This window comes from Sinocyclocheilus grahami, unplaced genomic scaffold, assembly GCF_001515645.1.
Source record: "Sinocyclocheilus grahami isolate Dianchi unplaced genomic scaffold, SAMN03320097.WGS_v1.1 scaffold1692.1, whole genome shotgun sequence".
NCBI lineage: Eukaryota > Metazoa > Chordata > Actinopteri > Cypriniformes > Cyprinidae > Sinocyclocheilus > Sinocyclocheilus grahami.
Genome location: NW_015506871.1, coordinates 160764 through 182285, shown reverse-complemented (window position 1 = coordinate 182285; position 21522 = coordinate 160764). Strand labels below are relative to the sequence as shown.

Sequence of the window (21522 nt, the reverse complement as noted above, 5' to 3'; positions counted from 1 at the left end):
ACACACACACACACACACACACACAGAGCTCATGACCACAGGGAAAGTCATACGACCACATCATGTTTCAAATAAATCCAAAATCCATTACTGGATGCTTCTATCAAACGGCTGCCTTTTCCGGTTTGAAAAAGTGATTTTTTTAAAGCAAATTCTGTAAGATTTTAAACATTATAATGTGTTTAAAAGTTAATAAAATGCATTTTGCCATCTCAAGGAAAATTTATAAATTTTCATTTATTTGGGGTTAATATATGTGACCCTGGACCACAAAACCAGTCATAAGGGTAAATGATTAAACCGGAATAAACAAGCTTTTCATTGCTGTATGGTTTGTTAGGATAGGACAATATTTGGCCGAGATACAACTATTTGAAAATCTGGAATCTGAGGGTGCAAAAAAATCAAAATATTGAGAAAATCATCTTTAAAGTTGTCCAAATTAAGTTCTCAGCAATGCATATTACTAATCAAAAATTAAGTTTGAAAATATTTATAGTAGGAAATTTACAAAATATCTTCATGGAACATGATCTTTACTTAATATCCTAATGATTTTTGGCATAAAAGAAAAATCAATCATTTTGACCCATACAATGTATTTTTGGCTATTGCTACAAATAGCGACTTAAGATTGGTTTTGTGCTCCAGGGTCACATACGACACATAAGATGGACCCTTTTTAATAAACAAAACAAAAACATAAGATAAACCGATGCAAAAGAGGATTACAATAGGACCTATTTATTTATTTGTTTGCTTATTTACTTATTCAAAAAAAACTGTTATATTATATATTTTATTTTCAACATCTAATTTTATTTAATAATAAATTAAATTATTAATAATTAGCTATTAGTTAATCTGTATTAATAATTCGTTTAATAGTATTAATTCATTTGTATATATATTTATATTTTAAAAATATACTTTAAAAGAACATTAGCTTTTATAAAAATATATTATTAATATCCTTATATTTTAATTTCATTTAATTGTTTTTAATTATATGAATGAATTAACAAAAAATGTTAAAAAGTTAACATTTATGTTCTTTTGCCTTTGAATAATTGTTTTTTCAAATCAGGTAATTTTACTGTTTTCTAATTGTCAGTATTAATATAGTATGTGGTGATTAATACAGTTTGTACTGATTTTTCTTGGCAGGATCTTGGCTAAACTATGTTGTACTTAGATGGTTATATAATTGAAATGGGACTAAATAAATAAATTCATTCATTCATTTAAAAACAAACAAATAAATACAATTTTAAGACTTTTACACTGAAAAAAGATGTAGAAATCATTTTCACTCAGAAATTTCTACTAAATTTCACAAACAGCTACAAAGAACTGCCACACGACACAATTAAATGTGAAATTTTGAAGTTTTGAAAAATGGAAATAGTATTGTCTTGTGAAAAATACTCAAATAATCTTTGTTTTATTTACAACTTGAAAAAAAAATTTTGTGCAGTGCTGATTAATACACTGTTCAAAATATGTGAAAATTAAGACAAATATTGATTTATTTAATTTGTTTGTGTACAGAGGGAAATATAATATAATAATGAAATTCATTATTATATTATATGTGGTTCAGGAGTGGCTTAACAAGAGGAATACGACAACTGTAGCCAAATTCCTCCTTGTGAAGTGTGTCAATGATTGTCTTCTGGACAACTATCAGATCAACAGCCTTCCCCATGATTGTGTAGCCTAGTGAACCAAACTGAGAGACCATTTTGAAGGCTCAGGAAACGTTTGCAGGTGTTTTGAGTTGATTAGCTGATTGGCATGTCACCATATTCTAATTTGTTGAGATAGTGAATTGGTGGGTTTTTGTTAAATGTGAGCCAAAATCATCACAATTAAAAGAACCAAAGACTTAAACTACTTCAGTCTGTGTGCATTGAATTTATTTAATATACGAGTTTCACAATTTGAGTTGAATTACTGAAATAAATGAACTTTTCCACAACATTCTAATTTATTGAGATGCACTTGTTTAATACAATATAATATAATATCAATAATACACTCTAAAAAATGCTGGGTTAAATATTATCCAACGCTGGGTTAAAAGGGTACCCAAAAAAAACTTTTTGGGTTAAAAAGGTTAAAAAGTTTGTTCAAAACAACCCAACCGCTGGGTTTGTCCATTTTTAACCCAGCATTTTTTAGAGTGTATAATCAAATTATGATGAATCAAATAATTTTTTATGAAATTCATTAAAGACAGACATATTTAATTCCTTAAATATGATTGCAAAAACAACTTCAAGCTTTTTAGTACTACACTGTCAACAACAACAATAAAATAAAAGATACATGTACATATATAAAATATACCTAAATATACAGAGTATATAGAAAGTGTATAGAAATGTCTTGATAAATCTTGCAAAATAATGTTAGAGGCAAAACCCAAAAACTTTATAAAGTACTCCTAAAAATTAATCATTTATGTTGTTCCAACCAGTAATTATTTTCTTTTTTATTAAACATAAATGGAGAAAAGAGTATCTTTGTATCCATACAAAAGAAAACGGATAATGATTTCTACCATCAAGCTCCAAAAAGGTCTAAAAAGCATAAAAGTAGTCCATACGACTCGCTGCACTATATTTTCCGAGCCTTGTGAAGCCATACATTATAGCTTTTGTGATGAACACACCAAAACTAGCTGCCGGAGCTCTCAAAACTCATTTGCACTTATTCAATTCAAATCCCAATGTAAAATACAACCATAAATGCTATTAACACAAAGATTTCGGTATGTTTCTCTCAGAAAACTACTGCATGTCTTCGGAAGACTTGTAATATAGTGCAGTCAAATGGAGCAGTTTCACAGAGCCTGGCAGTTTAAATCATCCACTTTCCCTGCGACGAAAACAACGTTCCTTGCTGAAAAGTTTCTGAGTTTCTGCCAAAGAAAGAAAATAAGACTGAGACATGGGGGAATAAACGACAGACTACGTCTCGAATGCGCATCTGAGAGGATCTCATCGTCTTGCACTATAGGCAGCGTTTTAACCATAGACTGTATAAAAACATGGACGTAGTGTCCGTGACGTCACCCCTAGTTTTCTGAAGAGCGGTTTTGAAGCTCAAAGTGGGCGGAGCCGGCCGTCGCCATCTTGGCAGCGCGTCACTCCCGGATAATCGAAAATGGGCAAAGAGGCGGGAGCTGGTTGCTGAAACCACACCCACCTAGCTCGACGGTGGTGACAGTAGCGGCAGTCCACCTGTCACTCAAATGGCCATGCCCTTAATTATGCAGAACTTTAAGGCTTAATATAATATAAACGGATGAGTTATAAAAAAATTCACCCCCCTCACAGTTGTCATGAAGGGCAAAATTTGCTATATAGACCAAAACCACTTTTTGTACCAGGCTGTAAAAATTTTTTTCTGTCTATGGGATTGACTCCCTTTTGGAGCCAGCCTCTAGCGGCCAGTCGATGAATTGCAGTTTTAGTCACTTCCGTGTTGGTTCCACGAGAGAGACCGGAAGGTTGCCGCTTGGTTTTAACACAATACTTTTGGCAACAATGATTTAGACGGCACACGTAACATGTTGAAGTCGATTAAAGGAAACGGGAGGAGCTGAGGACACGGTGAAGACGTGTGGAGGATGGTTGGAGTGAAGAAGACAGAGTCAGAGAGAGAGAGAGAAGAAAAAGTGAGACAAGGGGACGTTAGTTCTGCTACAGGAAGCCAGCAGCCATTCTTCAGGACCATGACTGGATCTTTGAGCGTGACCCCCCACCAAACCTAAACAAAGTCCCCCGTGGCCCTGTGCATGAACATAGGAGTGCGTAGGGTGTCATTAGTCTCCTGATTGAGTACTTGAGGGGGGAGAAGGACAACTCAAGAGGACAATATGCAATTACGCCCCTGGAACTACAGCTGAAAAGATTAAGAAACGCCACTCCCTCCTGAAAAGCAAAAAAAGCCAGAGTTTGTTATTTTTGTCCTCTCTAATTGCCTTGGCGGTAGGTTTTAAGATAATAGAATGGGATGTAGTCCTGGGTTAAGCTATGGAGGTGATAGAGAAGAGAAAGGGGGGGACAATAAGAACGGAAAAAGACAGAGGAAGAAATAAAACAAAAGCATGTTCATCAACCAGGTCAATTAGTGCAATCTGAATCGGCTGGAGTAGCAATTTGCTTTGTCGGAGCACTTTTATTATGGAAATCACTCTGGCTTTGGAGAGAGGCGCATATTTATGGAGCTGCTGATTGCAAGCGTTGTTTTTCAGCAAGATGGAGAGAGCGAGAGACAGCAAGTAAGGCAGAGAGAGAGAGAGAGAGAGAGAGAGAGAGAGAGAGAGCATGTCTGTGAGAGATAGAGCAGAGAAAGTATTTACAAAAATGAGCATCTATTATTTTTCTCACTTAAAGTGCCATTTTTTTCAGCATTAGCAGCCGACATGAGGATGAGGATGATGGGAGATGGCCACATGGTGCATGTGTGTGCTAACGGAGATTATAAATTAGCTGGACACGTCCAAAAAAACTGCTGGCCACTGTTGACTCTTAACACATTCAAACACACACACACACACACACACGGAAAAAATACATTAAAAATATCTGGAGCTCATTTTCTCTGTCCGTTGCCAGTAAGGCATGATTAAACATGAAAATAAAAAGCATGCTTGATTGACCATAATTATCCTCATTCATGTTTCCAGACAGAAATGGCTACAGCATCATGTTGGCATCCGAGGTATAGAGGAGTGGGGTAAGTTCACTTAATAAAGTACACTGTGCACTATTTTTGTACATTTTTTTGCATGTCAAAATTAATTTTCTATAAGCCAGGTAAAATAAGCTGGTCTTCCAATAATTAATAAATAAACAAATATATTAAACAAAAAATAAATAAATAAAAAAATATATATATATATATATATATATATATATATATACACTGCATATTATACACCATTTTATTACATATTTTACAATTTTATATTAAAAACCGTATTTTAAGTCCTGCATATTTATTATACATATTAAAACTGTATTATTAAAATTATATGAAATTACAATAACTATTACAACTATATTAAAAAAATATATAATTTTATAATATGTTTTGCAATTATATACATATTTTTAAGACCTGCATAAATTTGCAGCAAAATAAGACTTCAAGAATTAAGGTTCGGGATTTGATCGTAAGGAAATCTAATTCAGATTTCTCTGGCTGTGCGTTACAGATCATTTCAGCTGACAGCAAACATCCTGCAATATAATTAGGAGTATTAGTTAGACCTCATTTCATCCCATTTCTGCTTGCCTACAGGACAACTAAAATATGATACAGCTTACCCCACTCTCTCCTATTTCGGCGTAATACTGATTCAGTCTGGAAGAAAAATCTACAGATATGACGAAAAGCATGACGGGAAAAGGGAATACAATTTTTTTTAAAAAAGCCTTTTTAGAGGTTTGGAGAGAAAATAGTGCCACCGAATCATTACAGCATGAAATATGAATGAAGGAGCACACTGTGGAACTTCATTACTGTATATAAACTTCAACCCTCCGCGCAAAAACAGCCAGAAAGTGACTTTCCTCTAGTGCAGGAGGTAATTGTGCCTTCATAGAAGTCGACTGTCACATCCCACGGGATTAATGATCTCCCACTGTTTTCCGAATGAAACCTTGCTACTTCCTCGCACTTGTAACGCCACATCTACTGTAAAACAACTGCGCGGTCTTATATAAATAAATAAATCAGAGCGCGGTGTCAAAGCTACTTTAAGCTAGCCAGGTTTCACATTACGCACATATGCTGACGGCTTGCCACAGTTGCACTACCCATAAATTAAAGTGGCACCGAGCATACTTATTGAAAATCCAGAGGGGAAAATGGAATTACTGAGGGCAATCCGTCTCTGCGCTCCACGCGGCAGACGCTAAAGGGGAGGGTAATGGCTTTTTTGCTGTGGCCGAGGGGAACCGTGTGTGCACATTTAGGAGGTGCATTATATCCTTCAGGTGGCATGTTCTCTCCTGCGCCCCTCAGATTAGCTTAATGCGCGAGCGTAAAAATAGCATGTGGCTCAGGCAATAGCGAGGCGCAATTTTTCAGCCAAGAAAAGGAAACGTTGTTCAAACCCGTAAATAACCGCATGGTGAACTCATGCGATACGATAGACTAGATGCTTATATCAAATTGTGTAAATATGATTTAGAATTCTTCCAACCAAAATCATGCTAATGTAACTTCAACTGACACCAGATTTGCACAAAATTGAGAATTTGAAATGAATTGGCCACACCCTACAGGAAGCTGAATTGGTATGACAGGAAGTGGAATTTAATGAGTATCTACACTATAAAAGTGTTTTTTTAAGTCAATAAAACATTATTAGTGCACGTTTACAAGAAAATTCTATTTAGAGTGCGTCTCTTATCTCCCTCGTCTGTTTGAATGAGCAGCTGAAAATAGTATTATTTTAATTTAATTACATTTCATTCCATTTAAATTAATTTCATTGAATAGAATTACATTTTTTATATTTGATTTAATTTAATTTAATACAATTTCATTCAATTTAATGTTATTTTGGTGACAAAATATTTCTGGAATTTAATTCAACAAACTCAGCGAGGAAAGAATTAGAAGTTTGTTTGTATCTATCTATCTATCTATCTATCTATCTATCTATCTATCTATCTATCTATCTATCTATCTATCTATCTATCTATCTATCTATCTATCTATCTATCCTTGATAACTTTTGCTTTCCTACGTATTTAAAAATCACAGATTAAATGTATCTGAAATATTTCAATTTATTTGAATTCTTTAACCTTCACACATTGCATAATGAAACTTAAGGTCGGCCTGGACTTTATTATCGAACATTTTGCTCACACTAGACTTTGTGTCCTTTCATTTCCATTCATATGCATGCTAACATGGGAGAATGAAAACGTGTTCAGAAACATTTCATATTAACAATGTTTGATGAACTTTGGCCTGTAATTATTTTAACCTTGAACTTTGACCTGTAATTATTATATTTCAAAACTAACTAATAGAAAATCTAACTGTCACAGACTAATCTCTTGATTCAATAGACACAATAGAAACCTCAAAGCTACTATAAAATAGTACTAAAAACTGTATCTTTTCACATTTTTCAAACCCTTCCCTTTCACCACCTATCATTAAGAAACATCTTTTGCCAAGCCAAACAATTCCCAGCCCACATTTTCAGTCTTTTTCCTTTGGAAATACGCCATATGTTGACCTTAAGGAATTTGGCTTTAAACTCGACGGGTTCATGCTCAGGTGAGGGTGACCCAGATCCTGGAGACGTACTGAGATCACAAATCTGCTCTTTTACTACTTTGCCCTAGAGCAAGGCACTTAACCCAAGGATGCTTCAGGGAAACTGTTCTTGCCATTAGCACGGTTTGGATGAAATGCATCTGTGAAATGGCAAAAAACACTGATAAACACTGACTATTCATGTATGTAAGTTACAGAAACAATAACATTTTCAGTGCAGGTCCCCTAAGCTGAGCTACAACAAAAAGCAGCACGTGATTTTGTGAAGCAATGAAATCCACTATGAATTTCAGCGCCGGAGAGGCTAATCTGTGCACATCGCCTGCCAAAACATGTCTCCTTCAGTCTGATATCACCAAACAATCACCTCTGTCAAACGCAAGGTCAGTGACAGCCGGATCTTAAAGGGACGCTTGTGTGCACACGACTACACAGGTCTGATGTTTACGAGGACAATCGTATCTTTCCCTAAGCAGCGAGCTCCTCTGTCATCTAGAGTCCTTATAAGCGTTCTGATGAGTTGGCTGCTCAGGTTTTTCTGTAAGGCGACTGGAGTCTATCCAGAGTACCTGCGCGAGAGTTTCTGCATTCAGTGGAATAGAAGGAGACAGGCGACTTTGAGACAAAGTGCAGGGACGACGAGTCCTGCCCACCGGACTGAGCTTATGAATTGTGAATGTGAAAAACTAGCAACTGTGCCAAGAAGAACGAAGGGCATCTGAGGACAGTCACTCACAGCTCAGACTAGCTAATGTATAGTGAGTGTCAGGGAGACTAGCATGCTTAGAAACTACTAGCACACCAAGCTACTAACTACATTTACCTGCAGGTATGAATAAAGTAACCTAACATTTCTCAATATTGTGACAGCTGTGCAAAGGCTTACAAAAAGTTCTGTTTTTGTAGTAACTATTTTGGAGGTAATTGTGCTAAGCTAAGCTATATTTTGTACTAAGCTATATTTTGGATAACTGTTGTATTTATGCTACACTGTTTTATCTAAGAACAGAAAGCTAATCAAATGAGATTGGTTAGATTTTGTCCAAATACATTTCACATCTTTTCTGCAGTAAAATAAATACAGAAAAATGCTACTGTTAATACATTTTCTTTAACTCAGCTGTATAAATTAGGTCTGTTTGAGTGTTATTGCTTACATTTAGTTGCTCAATTGTATTATATACACACACACACACACACACACACACACACACACACACACACACACATATATATATATATATATTACAGTATCACATTTAAGCAATAAAACAAACAGACCATTCAAATATATACACACACACACACACACACACACACACACACACACATATATATATATATATATATATATATATGCATATATATGTATGTGTGTGTGTGTGTGTATATGTGTGTCCATGAAAAATGTATTTAATGAAAATAAAATAAAAGCATTAATATTGTGAAATATCATTACAATTTTAAATAACTGTATAACTTGTATATATATTAAGATTTTTTTTATTTATTTCTGTGATGCAAAGCTGAATTGTCAGCATACTACAAATTTCAGTGTCACGTGGCCCTTCAGAAATCATTCTAATATGATGATTTTCTGCATAAGAAACATTTCTTATTATTATCATAATCATCAATTAACGCTTTTCGTAATCCATGTTGTTATAAAACAGCTTTAAAAAAATAAAACACCATGCTTTCATGTTTTACTGGAAAAAAATTGTGGATTGACATTTGTTCTAATAATTTCTCCGTCTCTATATAACAAAGAGTGAAAAATTTAAGGGGGTCTGAATACTTTCCGTACCCACTGTAGATATATATATGTATATAAGATGTCTTGCACTGCAAAGATTTTTAGAAAAGCTGTTTCAGTGACAACTACGTTTACTATTTTAGCAAAACCCCGAACTCTCTAATAATTTTCAAATATGTCAAAAAAGTCAAAATTTCGTGGGCTCTTTAAACAAAGAGTAAACTGTTTATAGCTTCACCAACAATGAAAATGAGATTCAAAAACACACACTAAACAATGAAAATGAGAACATGGATGTGCTGAAAATGCGTGCACGCACACACACACACACTATAAATCTATCTGCAATGCTGCCAAAAATATTTTAATAATAAAAAATCTCAAAAAATGATCGGGCAATGGATGTAGAAGAGTGTAATTTGGAAAAGCGCAGCCGCTCGTAGAGAGTAAATACAGTAAATGGCTTTGACCTGTGAAGGTAACGATTCGAGAGAAAGTTGTCTCATTGTTTGTGACTCTGAATGCGGCTCCTACCATTCAATGCGCCCACCGTGAGTGTTTAACATATGAATGGGAAACTTTTATGCCCTATGAAGACCATACGCTTGCTGATAAAATGGCTGACAAAGCTCATCCCATAGTCAAAACGACAGATACCACATTGCTTTTGGAGCACACTTTCCAGAATGCACAACATGGCATTTTTGGGGGATGATTTGAATGTCTATTGTGATTTCTTTTTTAAGATCCCTCAATCATGGAACACATTCTCTGCTTTTAAAAATGGAAATTAATGTTAATGTGTTCTAAAAAGGGGGGAAGAAAAGGTAAAAAAAAAAAAAAAAAAAGGTTGACCTTTTTCCCAATTTAAGATACATTCATTTGAGCGTAACGGTGAATGGCTGCTGGCCCTGTGATAGAAACCAAAGTCTTCCTACAAACCTGCAAGAGAGAAACAGAGGGAGGGAAGAAAATGACACAAATGCACCCTACGAAAAGAACAGATTGGATCAACGGCTGGTGGGAAGGGAGGAAGGCAAACCTTTTCACCATGTCCTTGAAATACAAGCTGCAGGAAGCTAGAACATTTTGGTGGACTTCAAACTCTTTGCCTTCAACTATAATTTTCAGGTCTGTAAACTCTTTCTCTCTGCGCTGCTGGTTCAACTCCTTCAACATCTCTGTAGAACAAAGAAGAAACAGACAATGCCAAACACGTGTTTAGAATTCAGTTTTTTTTTGGAACAGATGCAACAACAAAAGCAGACAGTGGCAAATATCACCACATTGGCATAGATCAAAATTAGAAGCAAAATAAACAATGCACATTAGACATCAAGCAGAAATTATTCCGATAAGAAGATGCAAACACACAAGGCCATATTTCACAGTTTTAGAATGAATAAAAATACCCAGACATGATCTGGAGAGGAACTGACTGACCTATATGGGCCAGAATCAGTGTGCACAATACTGGCAAAAATTTTAAATACATTTCCTGCCCAAACTATTGATTTATTATAATATTCCTCGGGGTACGGTGGCTTTTACAATACTGTATAGGAGAACCATATTGTTACAGGACAAAGAAAGCAGAAATGATGATTAATGTGTGTCAAAAACCTAACTGGATCATTCTTTGTATTTTAGAATATATTACATTTTCTATTCAACAGCCTGGAAGCAACAGAACTGCTATTTGATTTCTATATTACAAGAAAGGAAAACAAATGTGATGTCTAAAACATGATTTTAAATACTGCCATACGGTATTTCATTCCAAATAAATACAGTTTGTATTCATTGACAGACACCGGCACTGAAAGTTTAAGACCATAAAATCATAATATCAGCATAACAGGCCAAACATCTTGTAAACACACAGAAAGCTTCAAAGAGAGAGAGAGACAAACCTCAGCAGACACAGTGCAAAATACTTGAAATTCACAAATAGTTTCATCAATACATTAAATTCCTCCAAAAAATATCTGTGTTCTCTGATCTTCATTATCAAAAACAAGAAAACTAAAGAAAAGCTTGTTTGAAATCGTGCAAAACATTGCATTGATGAAAAAGGATATACATATATATAGAGAGAGAGAGATTGAAATTAAATAAATAAAGTGTAAAACGTTTATACAGATAAAGTGCAAAACATATGTACAGTATATAAAGATTTGCAAGTATTAAATTAATATTCCAGCAGATCTCTATTTGACATGTTTACCAGAATCATGGGAATATTCACGCGCAATCAAGACCGAAACGAGAGAAAACAAGCAGCAGATGTAGATGTGGACGCATATGTAAAAAGACAGATACTGAGGCAGAAGTCCAAGGAGACCAGCAACGGAAACGAGCCCCTTTAATGAGGATCTATAAAGCGAATCTGACAAGCGGACCTCGCAAAGCAACTCCAACAGAGAGCCAGCGTAAGCTCAACGGCTTCAGACAGCCGAACACGGCAGCACAACCGCAGCCATCTTTATCCAACACGCTCTCTCAAAACCAGCGGCATTCGGTTTCACAATTCGTGACAGCTACAACCTATTTCAGCTGTTAATTACAATCCCAAAATATTCCTGCGGTTTGACACACTGTATGGACAGTGTGTCCTTATGCAATGTGTTATTGTGATTCACCATCAGCTAATTCACGCCACTTCCTCAGCACTGTCGACTGTTTATTTCCACAGCCTAATGGTCCAAATCTGTGATATTTTTATGAATAACAGCTCATACTGAGTGAATGTGTCTCTTGGTTGATTTTACAGCCTATACAAGCCGTTTATTTGATCTGGCAAAGCGAGATTGTAGTCAAAGTGCATCATGTAGTCATGGTTTGGGAACAAAGGCTGGTGGAGACGTTCTGTAAATATAGAAAATTACCTCAATTTTCATCCTAACGTTTCTGATATAGACCATGAAAGCAGCAAGCATCAATTTAAACAATTTAAAGCATTTTTACTAAACAAAGCCATGTTCTACAGTATATGGACATGATATAATTCATATTCGTTAACTACTTATCTGAATTACTCATAAAATCACAGGACAACTGTGAAGATCCGACAGCAGGGAGAACCAAATCAAATTATTAGAAACAATGCGCTATTTCAGAAATCAATTTGATCTGCAGCTCTAAAGCAAATGGAACAGCATTGTAAACACATCACCGAAATGAACAACTACATTAACGCAGCATGCACACAAATGCACGCACACACACACACACACACACACACACACACAATAATGAGAGCCTTGAGCCACAGCGGCCACTTCAGCAAAACAAAACCAAACACAATGAATCTCAGGGCCGTCTAAAATTACGCTGAAATTACAAAGAAAGCAGCTGATTTACTGAAGCTCCAACACTGAGGCCTGGTTGCTGTTTACGGTTCAGAATGAATCAATAAATAAAGAAATAAATATATATATTTTTTAAATGTGTTAAATGGAATTTTAATTGCTAAAAAGCAATTAAAAGCCCACAGTATATTACAGTCTGAATTATAGTTGACATGCAAAACATTTCATAAAATAAAGCCATTCTGAACAATTTACAAATTTCTCAGGATTTATCTGACAATTTAAGCTATTAACTAAATGCATAAATACACAAATATAAATGGCAATTATATATACATACACGCACACACACACGTATATATATATATATGTATATATTACAGATTGCAATACAATATTTTTTATATTTTCTGAATATTACTCTGAAAAAAAAATTGTTGTGCTTTTAAACACACAAAAAGGAGATTTTTTCATAAGATATAACCATTATAACATTTTATAAAACAGTTGTTTACAGATCAAAATGAATTGATGAACAAAGAAAAAACAGCTAAATGGAATATTCATCACTAAAAAGCTATTAAAAACCTATAGTATTTTACAGTGTGAATTATATATGTGACCCTGGAACACAAAACCAGTTATAAGGGTCCATTTTTGGAAATTGAGATACATCTGAATGAATAAGCTTTCCGTTGATGTATGGTTTGTTAGGATAGGACCAAATTTGGCCGAGATGCAACTATTTGAAAATCTGGAATCTGAGGGTGCAAAAAAAAAAAACAATATTGAGAAAATCACCTTTAAAGTTGTCCAAATGAAGTCCTTAGCAATGCAAATTACTAATCAAAAATTAAGATTTGATATATTTACATAGTAAATTTACAAAATATCTTCAAGGAACATGATCTTTAATATCCTAATGATTTTTGGCATAAAAGAAAAATCGATAATTTGGACACATACAATGTATTTTTGGCTATTACTGAAAATGTACTTGTGCTACTTAAGGTTTTGTGCTCCAGGGTCACATATGACATGCAAAACATTTCATAATATACTTACTGTATTTATCTGATGATTTAAGCAAATAACAATGCTAAAACTTAATGCAAACCTGCAAAGATGTAAATGTAACAATTTACATTTAGACAAACAAATTCACATCACACATTAACGGATCAGAATTAATTGATGAACATCTATAGAAATATATACTATATTATGCACTACATTTATTTTTTACAAAATTAAATTAATAGCTGGATTTTCTGTGCATTCAAAAAAACACAAAATGAGACTTTTAATACGATATAAACATAGATGCATTATGAAATGTTGTAAACAACAGCAAAATCAAGTGCTAAAACCTTCCTCTGCTAATTAGCTATGCCAAAGCTGACAGCAGCTTTGAATAATGTAACTGCATGTGCTCCATATTACACAGGTTTTATTTAGAAGATGTTTGTGTGTATATATGGGGATTGCGATAGAAATGCGCCGCAGCAACGCTTTGTGAATCAACGTTGAACGGCATGGCTTTCACCTCCAATCTCCTGCTCTGCACATGACACCCAATTCACCAAAGAACGACAGTGAAAGAGCTAGACAGGACCACCTACAGTTGTCAGTAAACAATGGTTCCCCCGCAAGGTCGCTGGACGCGGCAGAAAAGCTGATGGAAAAGCTAATTATGCTGTGCGGCCCGGGGTCAAAGCTCACCGACGAACAGCGATCATTAGCACGGGCCACCAAACATCACATGACAGGTGAATTCTGAGCTCCTCTGCCCAACCTGAGAGGGACACAGAGGTAGTGGAGATGATTACGTGTGATTTGATGGTTTGAACACACGCTGGAAATTACAGAGTGTGTTGTGCATGTAATGGGAAAATAATTGGCTGTCTTGCATGAAATGGTGCAACAGCAACCTATTTTCTTTGTTGGTGCTGAACTAATGCTACAGTCTCCATCCAGCCCACATGTGGATGTTCCTGTAGGTGTGTGTCTCCTGCAGCATGCGGCGGTCATGTGGAGGGAGGAGGAAACTAATGTAGCATGAAAAACAATCCTGAGAGACAACATTAACACGTCTCATAAATGTATAGGGTTCATGGTCAGGCATGTCTCACTCGCAGGTCACCTCTCACCTGATTGGCCTCTCAGCGGACTTAAACAGCCAATCAGCAGGTTTCAGTCCATTAACCACAAATAAACAGAGGAAGTTCAATAATCCAATAATGCACTGTGGAGAAAAACACAGACTCTGAGCCATCCATTCATTGGGATGTCTGTCTGTTCACTGCTTTGATAAATACGCCCCAATTGTTTAGAAAGAAAATAACAAACTAAAATAGATGATGATAATAATAATAATAATAATAAAACAAATAATACAAACAACACAAATAATAATAATAATTATTATTATTATTTTGCATCACTGGTGAATAATAGTATTCATAAAATAAGTATTTATAAAAAAAAAACATAGTGTATCACAGTTTCCACAAAAATAAACGAATTAATAATAATACTATTAATAATTTTTCTTCTTCTATTTCTTATTATGTATTTATTTATTCTAATTTGCTGATTTGTCTGAATGATCAATTATCGCTGGCACTAAGTTATTAATCATGGTTATTATTATCAATGTTGAAAACTATTTATTGCTTTATTTCTTATAAAAGAACAACATTTATATTAAATTAAAATCTTTTGCAACATTATAAATGTTTTTAATGTTACTTTCGATCGATGTGCAATGTAATTTTTCATTCATAATTCATAAAATACATATTCATAAAAAATCGTAGTGTATCACGGTTTCCACAAAAATAGTAATCAGCACAAATGTTAATAATAACGTTTACGAAGCACCAAATCAACATAATTTATTAATAAATGTATGCCTCTTCATAAAAAAATCCAAATCTAAATCCACATTTCATTTCTTGATGTTTATTTACTAATCTTTTCAGTAGTCCAGAAGATTATAAAGTGTGCAAAATTTAAGATAGTATCTTATTTATATAAAAAAGCTACAATATGAATAAAACTACACTGAAAAATTAATTGCATTCATTTCATAATTAAACACATTTAGTGTCATTTTATGTGCTAAATAAATCTTCAAACTGATTTTAATTACCATGATCTGATATTATAATAAGTGCAGTTTGGAAATGGTATGGACAAAGTAAAGATCTAGAACTCAATACATCTCCAAAACAAAATGGATAACATTGATTTTAACTGTGATTAATTTTTAGAAATGCAGAAAGCACAGAATCTTTTGTATCAAAAGAAGAGATCCTCCAAGTCTTTCTTTTCAGGCTTCAAGAGTTCAGAATGTGAGAGTGGACAAATTGCAAGGCCGAGACGGGAGAGAGAGCTTACTGTACAGCTTTCACTGACACAAAGACTCTCCAGCGCAAACACAGAGACGCTTCAATTCAATTCAACTAGACGATGAATGGACAAGATGAAAGGGGGAAATAATATAATGGCCATTTAAGTGCATTGGAAAGATGGATGTGAAATGGCCCTACAACAACCTTTTGATGAGTTTTTCAGCTGCATTATTGAGCTATCGTAAGGTTCACTGGGCAGCTCATGTTTTCCAAAATGGCAGCTGCTAAACACGCGGATGGACTCGTTACATCGGTACAATGGACCGATCCAAGCGTCCCCGCGGGGGTGTGTGTAAGGAGGATAAAAATGACGTGAAAGCAATAGGTAAACATTTATTCCTGTTATCCACGGTGTAATAGGGCATGTCAGAGCCATTTCTATGGCAGCAACCGAGGGAGTGAATAAAAAAAATGACATCCAATCAGAAGCCAGTAAAGTGTGTCACCATTACAAGTAATACAAAAACAACAACATTTGGGGAAGAGTCCATTTGCGAATGCATGGGAGGGGAGGACGATTTATGAAGCACTGCAAAATAATCCTACTGAAAGCAAGCCTGGAGAAAATATCTGTGGTTTACTTCTGAATATAACAAAAGCTAAATATCTGTGATTTACTTTTGAATATAACATCAGCAAAATATCTGTGTTTTGAATATAACATCAGCAAAATATCTGTGATTTACTTTTGAATATAACAGTAGTAAAATACCTGTGATTTGCTTTTGAACATAATATCTGTAAAATATCTGTGATTTACTTTTGAATATAACAGTAGTAAAATACCTGTGATTTGCTTTTGAATATAACATTAGTAAAATATCTGTAATTTGCTTTTGAATATAATATCTGTAAAATTCCTGTGATTTACTTTTGAATATAACAGTAGTAAAATACCTGTGATTTGCTTTTGAATATAACATTAGTAAAATATCTGTAATTTGCTTTTGAATATAATATCTGTAAAATTCCTGTGATTTACTTTTGAATATAACAGTAGTAAAATACCTGTGATTTGCTTTTGAATATAACATTAGTAAAATATCTGTAATTTGCTTTTGAATATAATATCTGTAAAATTCCTGTGATTTACTTTTGAATATAACAGTAGTAAAATACCTGTGATTTGCTTTTGAATATAACATTAGTAAAATATCTGTAATTTGCTTTTGAATATAATATCTGTAAAATTCCTGTGATTTACTTTTGAATATAACAGTAGTAAAATACCTGTGATTTGCTTTTGAATATAACATTAGTAAAATATCTGTAATTTGCTTTTGAATATAATATCTGTAAAATTCCTGTGATTTACTTTTGAATATAACAGTAGTAAAATACCTGTGATTTGCTTTTGAATATAACATTAGTAAAATATCTGTAATTTGCTTTTGAATATAATATCTGTAAAATTCCTGTGATTTACTTTTGAATATAACAGTAGTAAAATACCTGTGATTTGCTTTTGAATATAACATTAGTAAAATATCTGTAATTTGCTTTTGAATATAATATCTGTAAAATTCCTGTGATTTACTTTTGAATATAACAGTAGTAAAATACCTGTGATTTGCTTTTGAATATAACATTAGTAAAATATCTGTAATTTGCTTTTGAATATAATATCTGTAAAATTCCTGTGATTTACTTTTGAATATAACAGTAGTAAAATACCTGTGATTTGCTTTTGAATATAACATTAGTAAAATATCTGTAATTTGCTTTTGAATATAATATCTGTAAAATTCCTGTGATTTACTTTTGAATATAACAGTAGTAAAATACCTGTGATTTGCTTTTGAATATAACATTAGTAAAATATCTGTAATTTGCTTTTGAATATAATATCTGTAAAATTCCTGTGATTTACTTTTGAATATAACAGTAGTAAAATACCTGTGATTTGCTTTTGAATATAACATTAGTAAAATATCTGTAATTTGCTTTTGAATATAATATCTGTAAAATTCCTGTGATTTACTTTTGAATATAACAGTAGTAAAATACCTGTGATTTGCTTTTGAATATAACATTAGTAAAATATCTGTAATTTGCTTTTGAATATAATATCTGTAAAATTCCTGTGATTTACTTTTGAATATAACAGTAGTAAAATACCTGTGATTTGCTTTTGAATATAACATTAGTAAAATATCTGTAATTTGCTTTTGAATATAATATCTGTAAAATTCCTGTGATTTACTTTTGAATATAACAGTAGTAAAATACCTGTGATTTGCTTTTGAATATAACATTAGTAAAATATCTGTAATTTGCTTTTGAATATAATATCTGTAAAATTCCTGTGATTTACTTTTGAATATAACAGTAGTAAAATACCTGTGATTTGCTTTTGAATATAACATTAGTAAAATATCTGTAATTTGCTTTTGAATATAATATCTGTAAAATTCCTGTGATTTACTTTTGAATATAACAGTAGTAAAATACCTGTGATTTGCTTTTGAATATAACATTAGTAAAATATCTGTAATTTGCTTTTGAATATAATATCTGTAAAATTCCTGTGATTTACTTTTGAATATAACAGTAGTAAAATACCTGTGATTTGCTTTTGAATATAACATTAGTAAAATATCTGTAATTTGCTTTTGAATATAATATCTGTAAAATTCCTGTGATTTACTTTTGAATATAACAGTAGTAAAATACCTGTGATTTGCTTTTGAATATAACATTAGTAAAATATCTGTAATTTGCTTTTGAATATAATATCTGTAAAATTCCTGTGATTTACTTTTGAATATAACAGTAGTAAAATACCTGTGATTTGCTTTTGAATATAACATTAGTAAAATATCTGTAATTTGCTTTTGAATATAATATCTGTAAAATTCCTGTGATTTACTTTTGAATATAACAGTAGTAAAATACCTGTGATTTGCTTTTGAATATAACATTAGTAAAATATCTGTAATTTGCTTTTGAATATAATATCTGTAAAATTCCTGTGATTTACTTTTGAATATAACAGTAGTAAAATACCTGTGATTTGCTTTTGAATATAACATTAGTAAAATATCTGTAATTTGCTTTTGAATATAATATCTGTAAAATTCCTGTGATTTACTTTTGAATATAACAGTAGTAAAATACCTGTGATTTGCTTTTGAATATAACATTAGTAAAATATCTGTAATTTGCTTTTGAATATAATATCTGTAAAATTCCTGTGATTTACTTTTGAATATAACAGTAGTAAAATACCTGTGATTTGCTTTTGAATATAACATTAGTAAAATATCTGTAATTTGCTTTTGAATATAATATCTGTAAAATTCCTGTGATTTACTTTTGAATATAACAGTAGTAAAATACCTGTGATTTGCTTTTGAATATAACATTAGTAAAATATCTGTAATTTGCTTTTGAATATAATATCTGTAAAATTCCTGTGATTTACTTTTGAATATAACATTAGTAAAATATCTGTGATTTGCTTCTTAATATAATATCTGTAAAATGTCTGTGATTTGCTTTTGAATATAATATCTGTAAAATATCTGTGATTTGCTTTTGAATATAACAGTAAAATATCTGTCATTATTTTTTAACATAAGATTAGTTCAATTTTAATGTAATGTAAAGTGTAAAGATTGTAACGTTTGCTGTTTTATGAAGCATATATTGTATACCAACTAAATTATCAGTAATTGCATATGTGTTAGATTCAATAATAAAATAAAAATAAAAATAAAATAAAATAAAACAAGTTAATGCTCTAAATTAACATGATGATAATTGCCTAGTTTTAACTTACTCAATGTAAAATTTAATTAGAGAAAAACAAAACAAAACAAAACAATCATGTTACAGGTACATTTGAAAATCCCTATTTGCTTTTACCTTTGAATAGCGGCAGATTCAAGCAGCTCAGTGGACTACTCCTGTTTCTTTCCAGTTGACTATCCAGGGACATGTTACCAGCGATACTGAGGCAGTGAATCTGTGCTGTATGCCTCACTGGACAAATGATCCTTGGCCTCGTCTTATACAGGAGGAGATGCCTGTCAGGAGTCTTTGCTCTCGTCTCCAAAACCCAGAGTCCAAGACCAGCACAGTGTCACTTCATGCTGCATACTGACACACACACACACACACACACACACACAGATGGCCTTACAAAAACAGATCTCCAGTGGGCTAACAGAACTGAAGTGGCAAAGGCCACCAATAAAATCCATCAAGGTTACTGTGGCAGCAGCAGGGTTGTCAGTTCGAGTTCAAAGATCACGATCTGATATACTAACTCTGACTCGCAGAGCTGTAATGTGAAATATATTCCCTGACTGCTCAGAATAATGACAAACTCCTTCTAAAGCTACAACCTCCATAAATACAGCCATGGACATAATAAATAAATATACTCTGGTAAAACCCAGTTTATAAAATAAATGAACCAGAACTCCAGGCTGAACCCGAACCACATTTTATTACGTTTCGTCTTTACAGATAAATAGAAGCACTCAATATACTTAAGTCAAATATTATCTAATCAACCGATATTAAAACAAGAAGAATGTCTGGCATTGGAAAATTACTGAAACCACAAATGCAAGAGGCCTGATGGGTAAAATTTAAAGCGCTTCAGCAATCTCATTTGAATTCATCTCATTTAAATGGGGTTATTTCCATCTGTCACAGCTGATCTGCTTTTCCTGCCGGATTAAACTTTATAGATTGTGACAAAACGCAGTTAGTGATGACTGTACTACACAGCGGCAGAAAGAGTCTCAGGCTGATAACAGCAGATCACCAGCATGTGTTCCTCACTGTGAGCTTATGAGCTCCGAAGACACTCTCAAAATACTCATGCCTTCATTTTCACTTCATGTTGGTGACTCTGGTTAACTTTTGTGATACATTAATATTGTACTAATGGATGATTCTTTAATTAGTAGCCTTTCTCTGTCCTCAGAAATAAATAAATAAATAAATAAATAAGATTTAATGGACAGGCATTTTAAGAGCTTGAGATTTTTAAGTATAAATTTTAAGTTTTTTTTGTTTGTTTAATTGGTTTTCATAATACCAAAGAGAAAAAATATAATTTTCCAGAGTTTCTTTATTTTTGGTGTATCCACTCAAACTGAAATGTACAAAAATATATATTTAAGAATGATTTTAAAAATTGTTAAATAAATAAAAATAAAATCCATATTATTTTACTGTACTTTACATTAGTATTATTATATATTATTGTATATATTAAAATCTTTTTTATAAGGGTTACAGTCAGGGCCATTACATATTTATTCCATTCTAGTCTATTTAGCAAAATAAAAAGGTGACAAAAAAAATAAAAATAATAAAACAAAATTATATAGATGGATATTATTTTATAATTTAATACAAAGAAATGTTGACCCCCCCCCCAATAACATCACAAATATTTAGGAAAACAAATGTATTAAATTAAGTAGCAATCAATTTGTTTTAATGATTTTTTTAATGGTTAATTCCACATTCTTATATTATTTTATATATTAAAATCTTTTTTATAAGTGTTACAGTCAGGGCCATTACATATTTATTCCATTTTAGTCTATTTAGATAAATAAAAAAGTGACAAGAAAATAATAATAATAAAAAAAAAAATTTTTTTTTAATTATATAGACGGATATTATTTTATAATTTAATACAAAGAAATCCTCTGTCCGTCAATGGTGTGACTGTGGAGAGGGTGAGCAGCACCAAGTT

At 32.8% G+C, this 21522-nt stretch overlaps 1 protein-coding gene across 3 annotated transcripts in view; it reads right to left on the bottom strand.

The window, feature by feature from the left end:
- Positions 1–21522, bottom strand: part of LOC107572077 (kelch-like protein 29) — a 209779-nt gene that overhangs the window by 82263 nt on the left and 105994 nt on the right. For all 3 annotated transcript variants that reach the window (XM_016258479.1, XM_016258480.1, XM_016258481.1), the window contains exon 4: positions 10116–10254. In XM_016258479.1, the coding sequence (XP_016113965.1) occupies positions 10116–10254 (139 nt within the window). The remainder of the gene's footprint in view (positions 1–10115; positions 10255–21522) is intronic.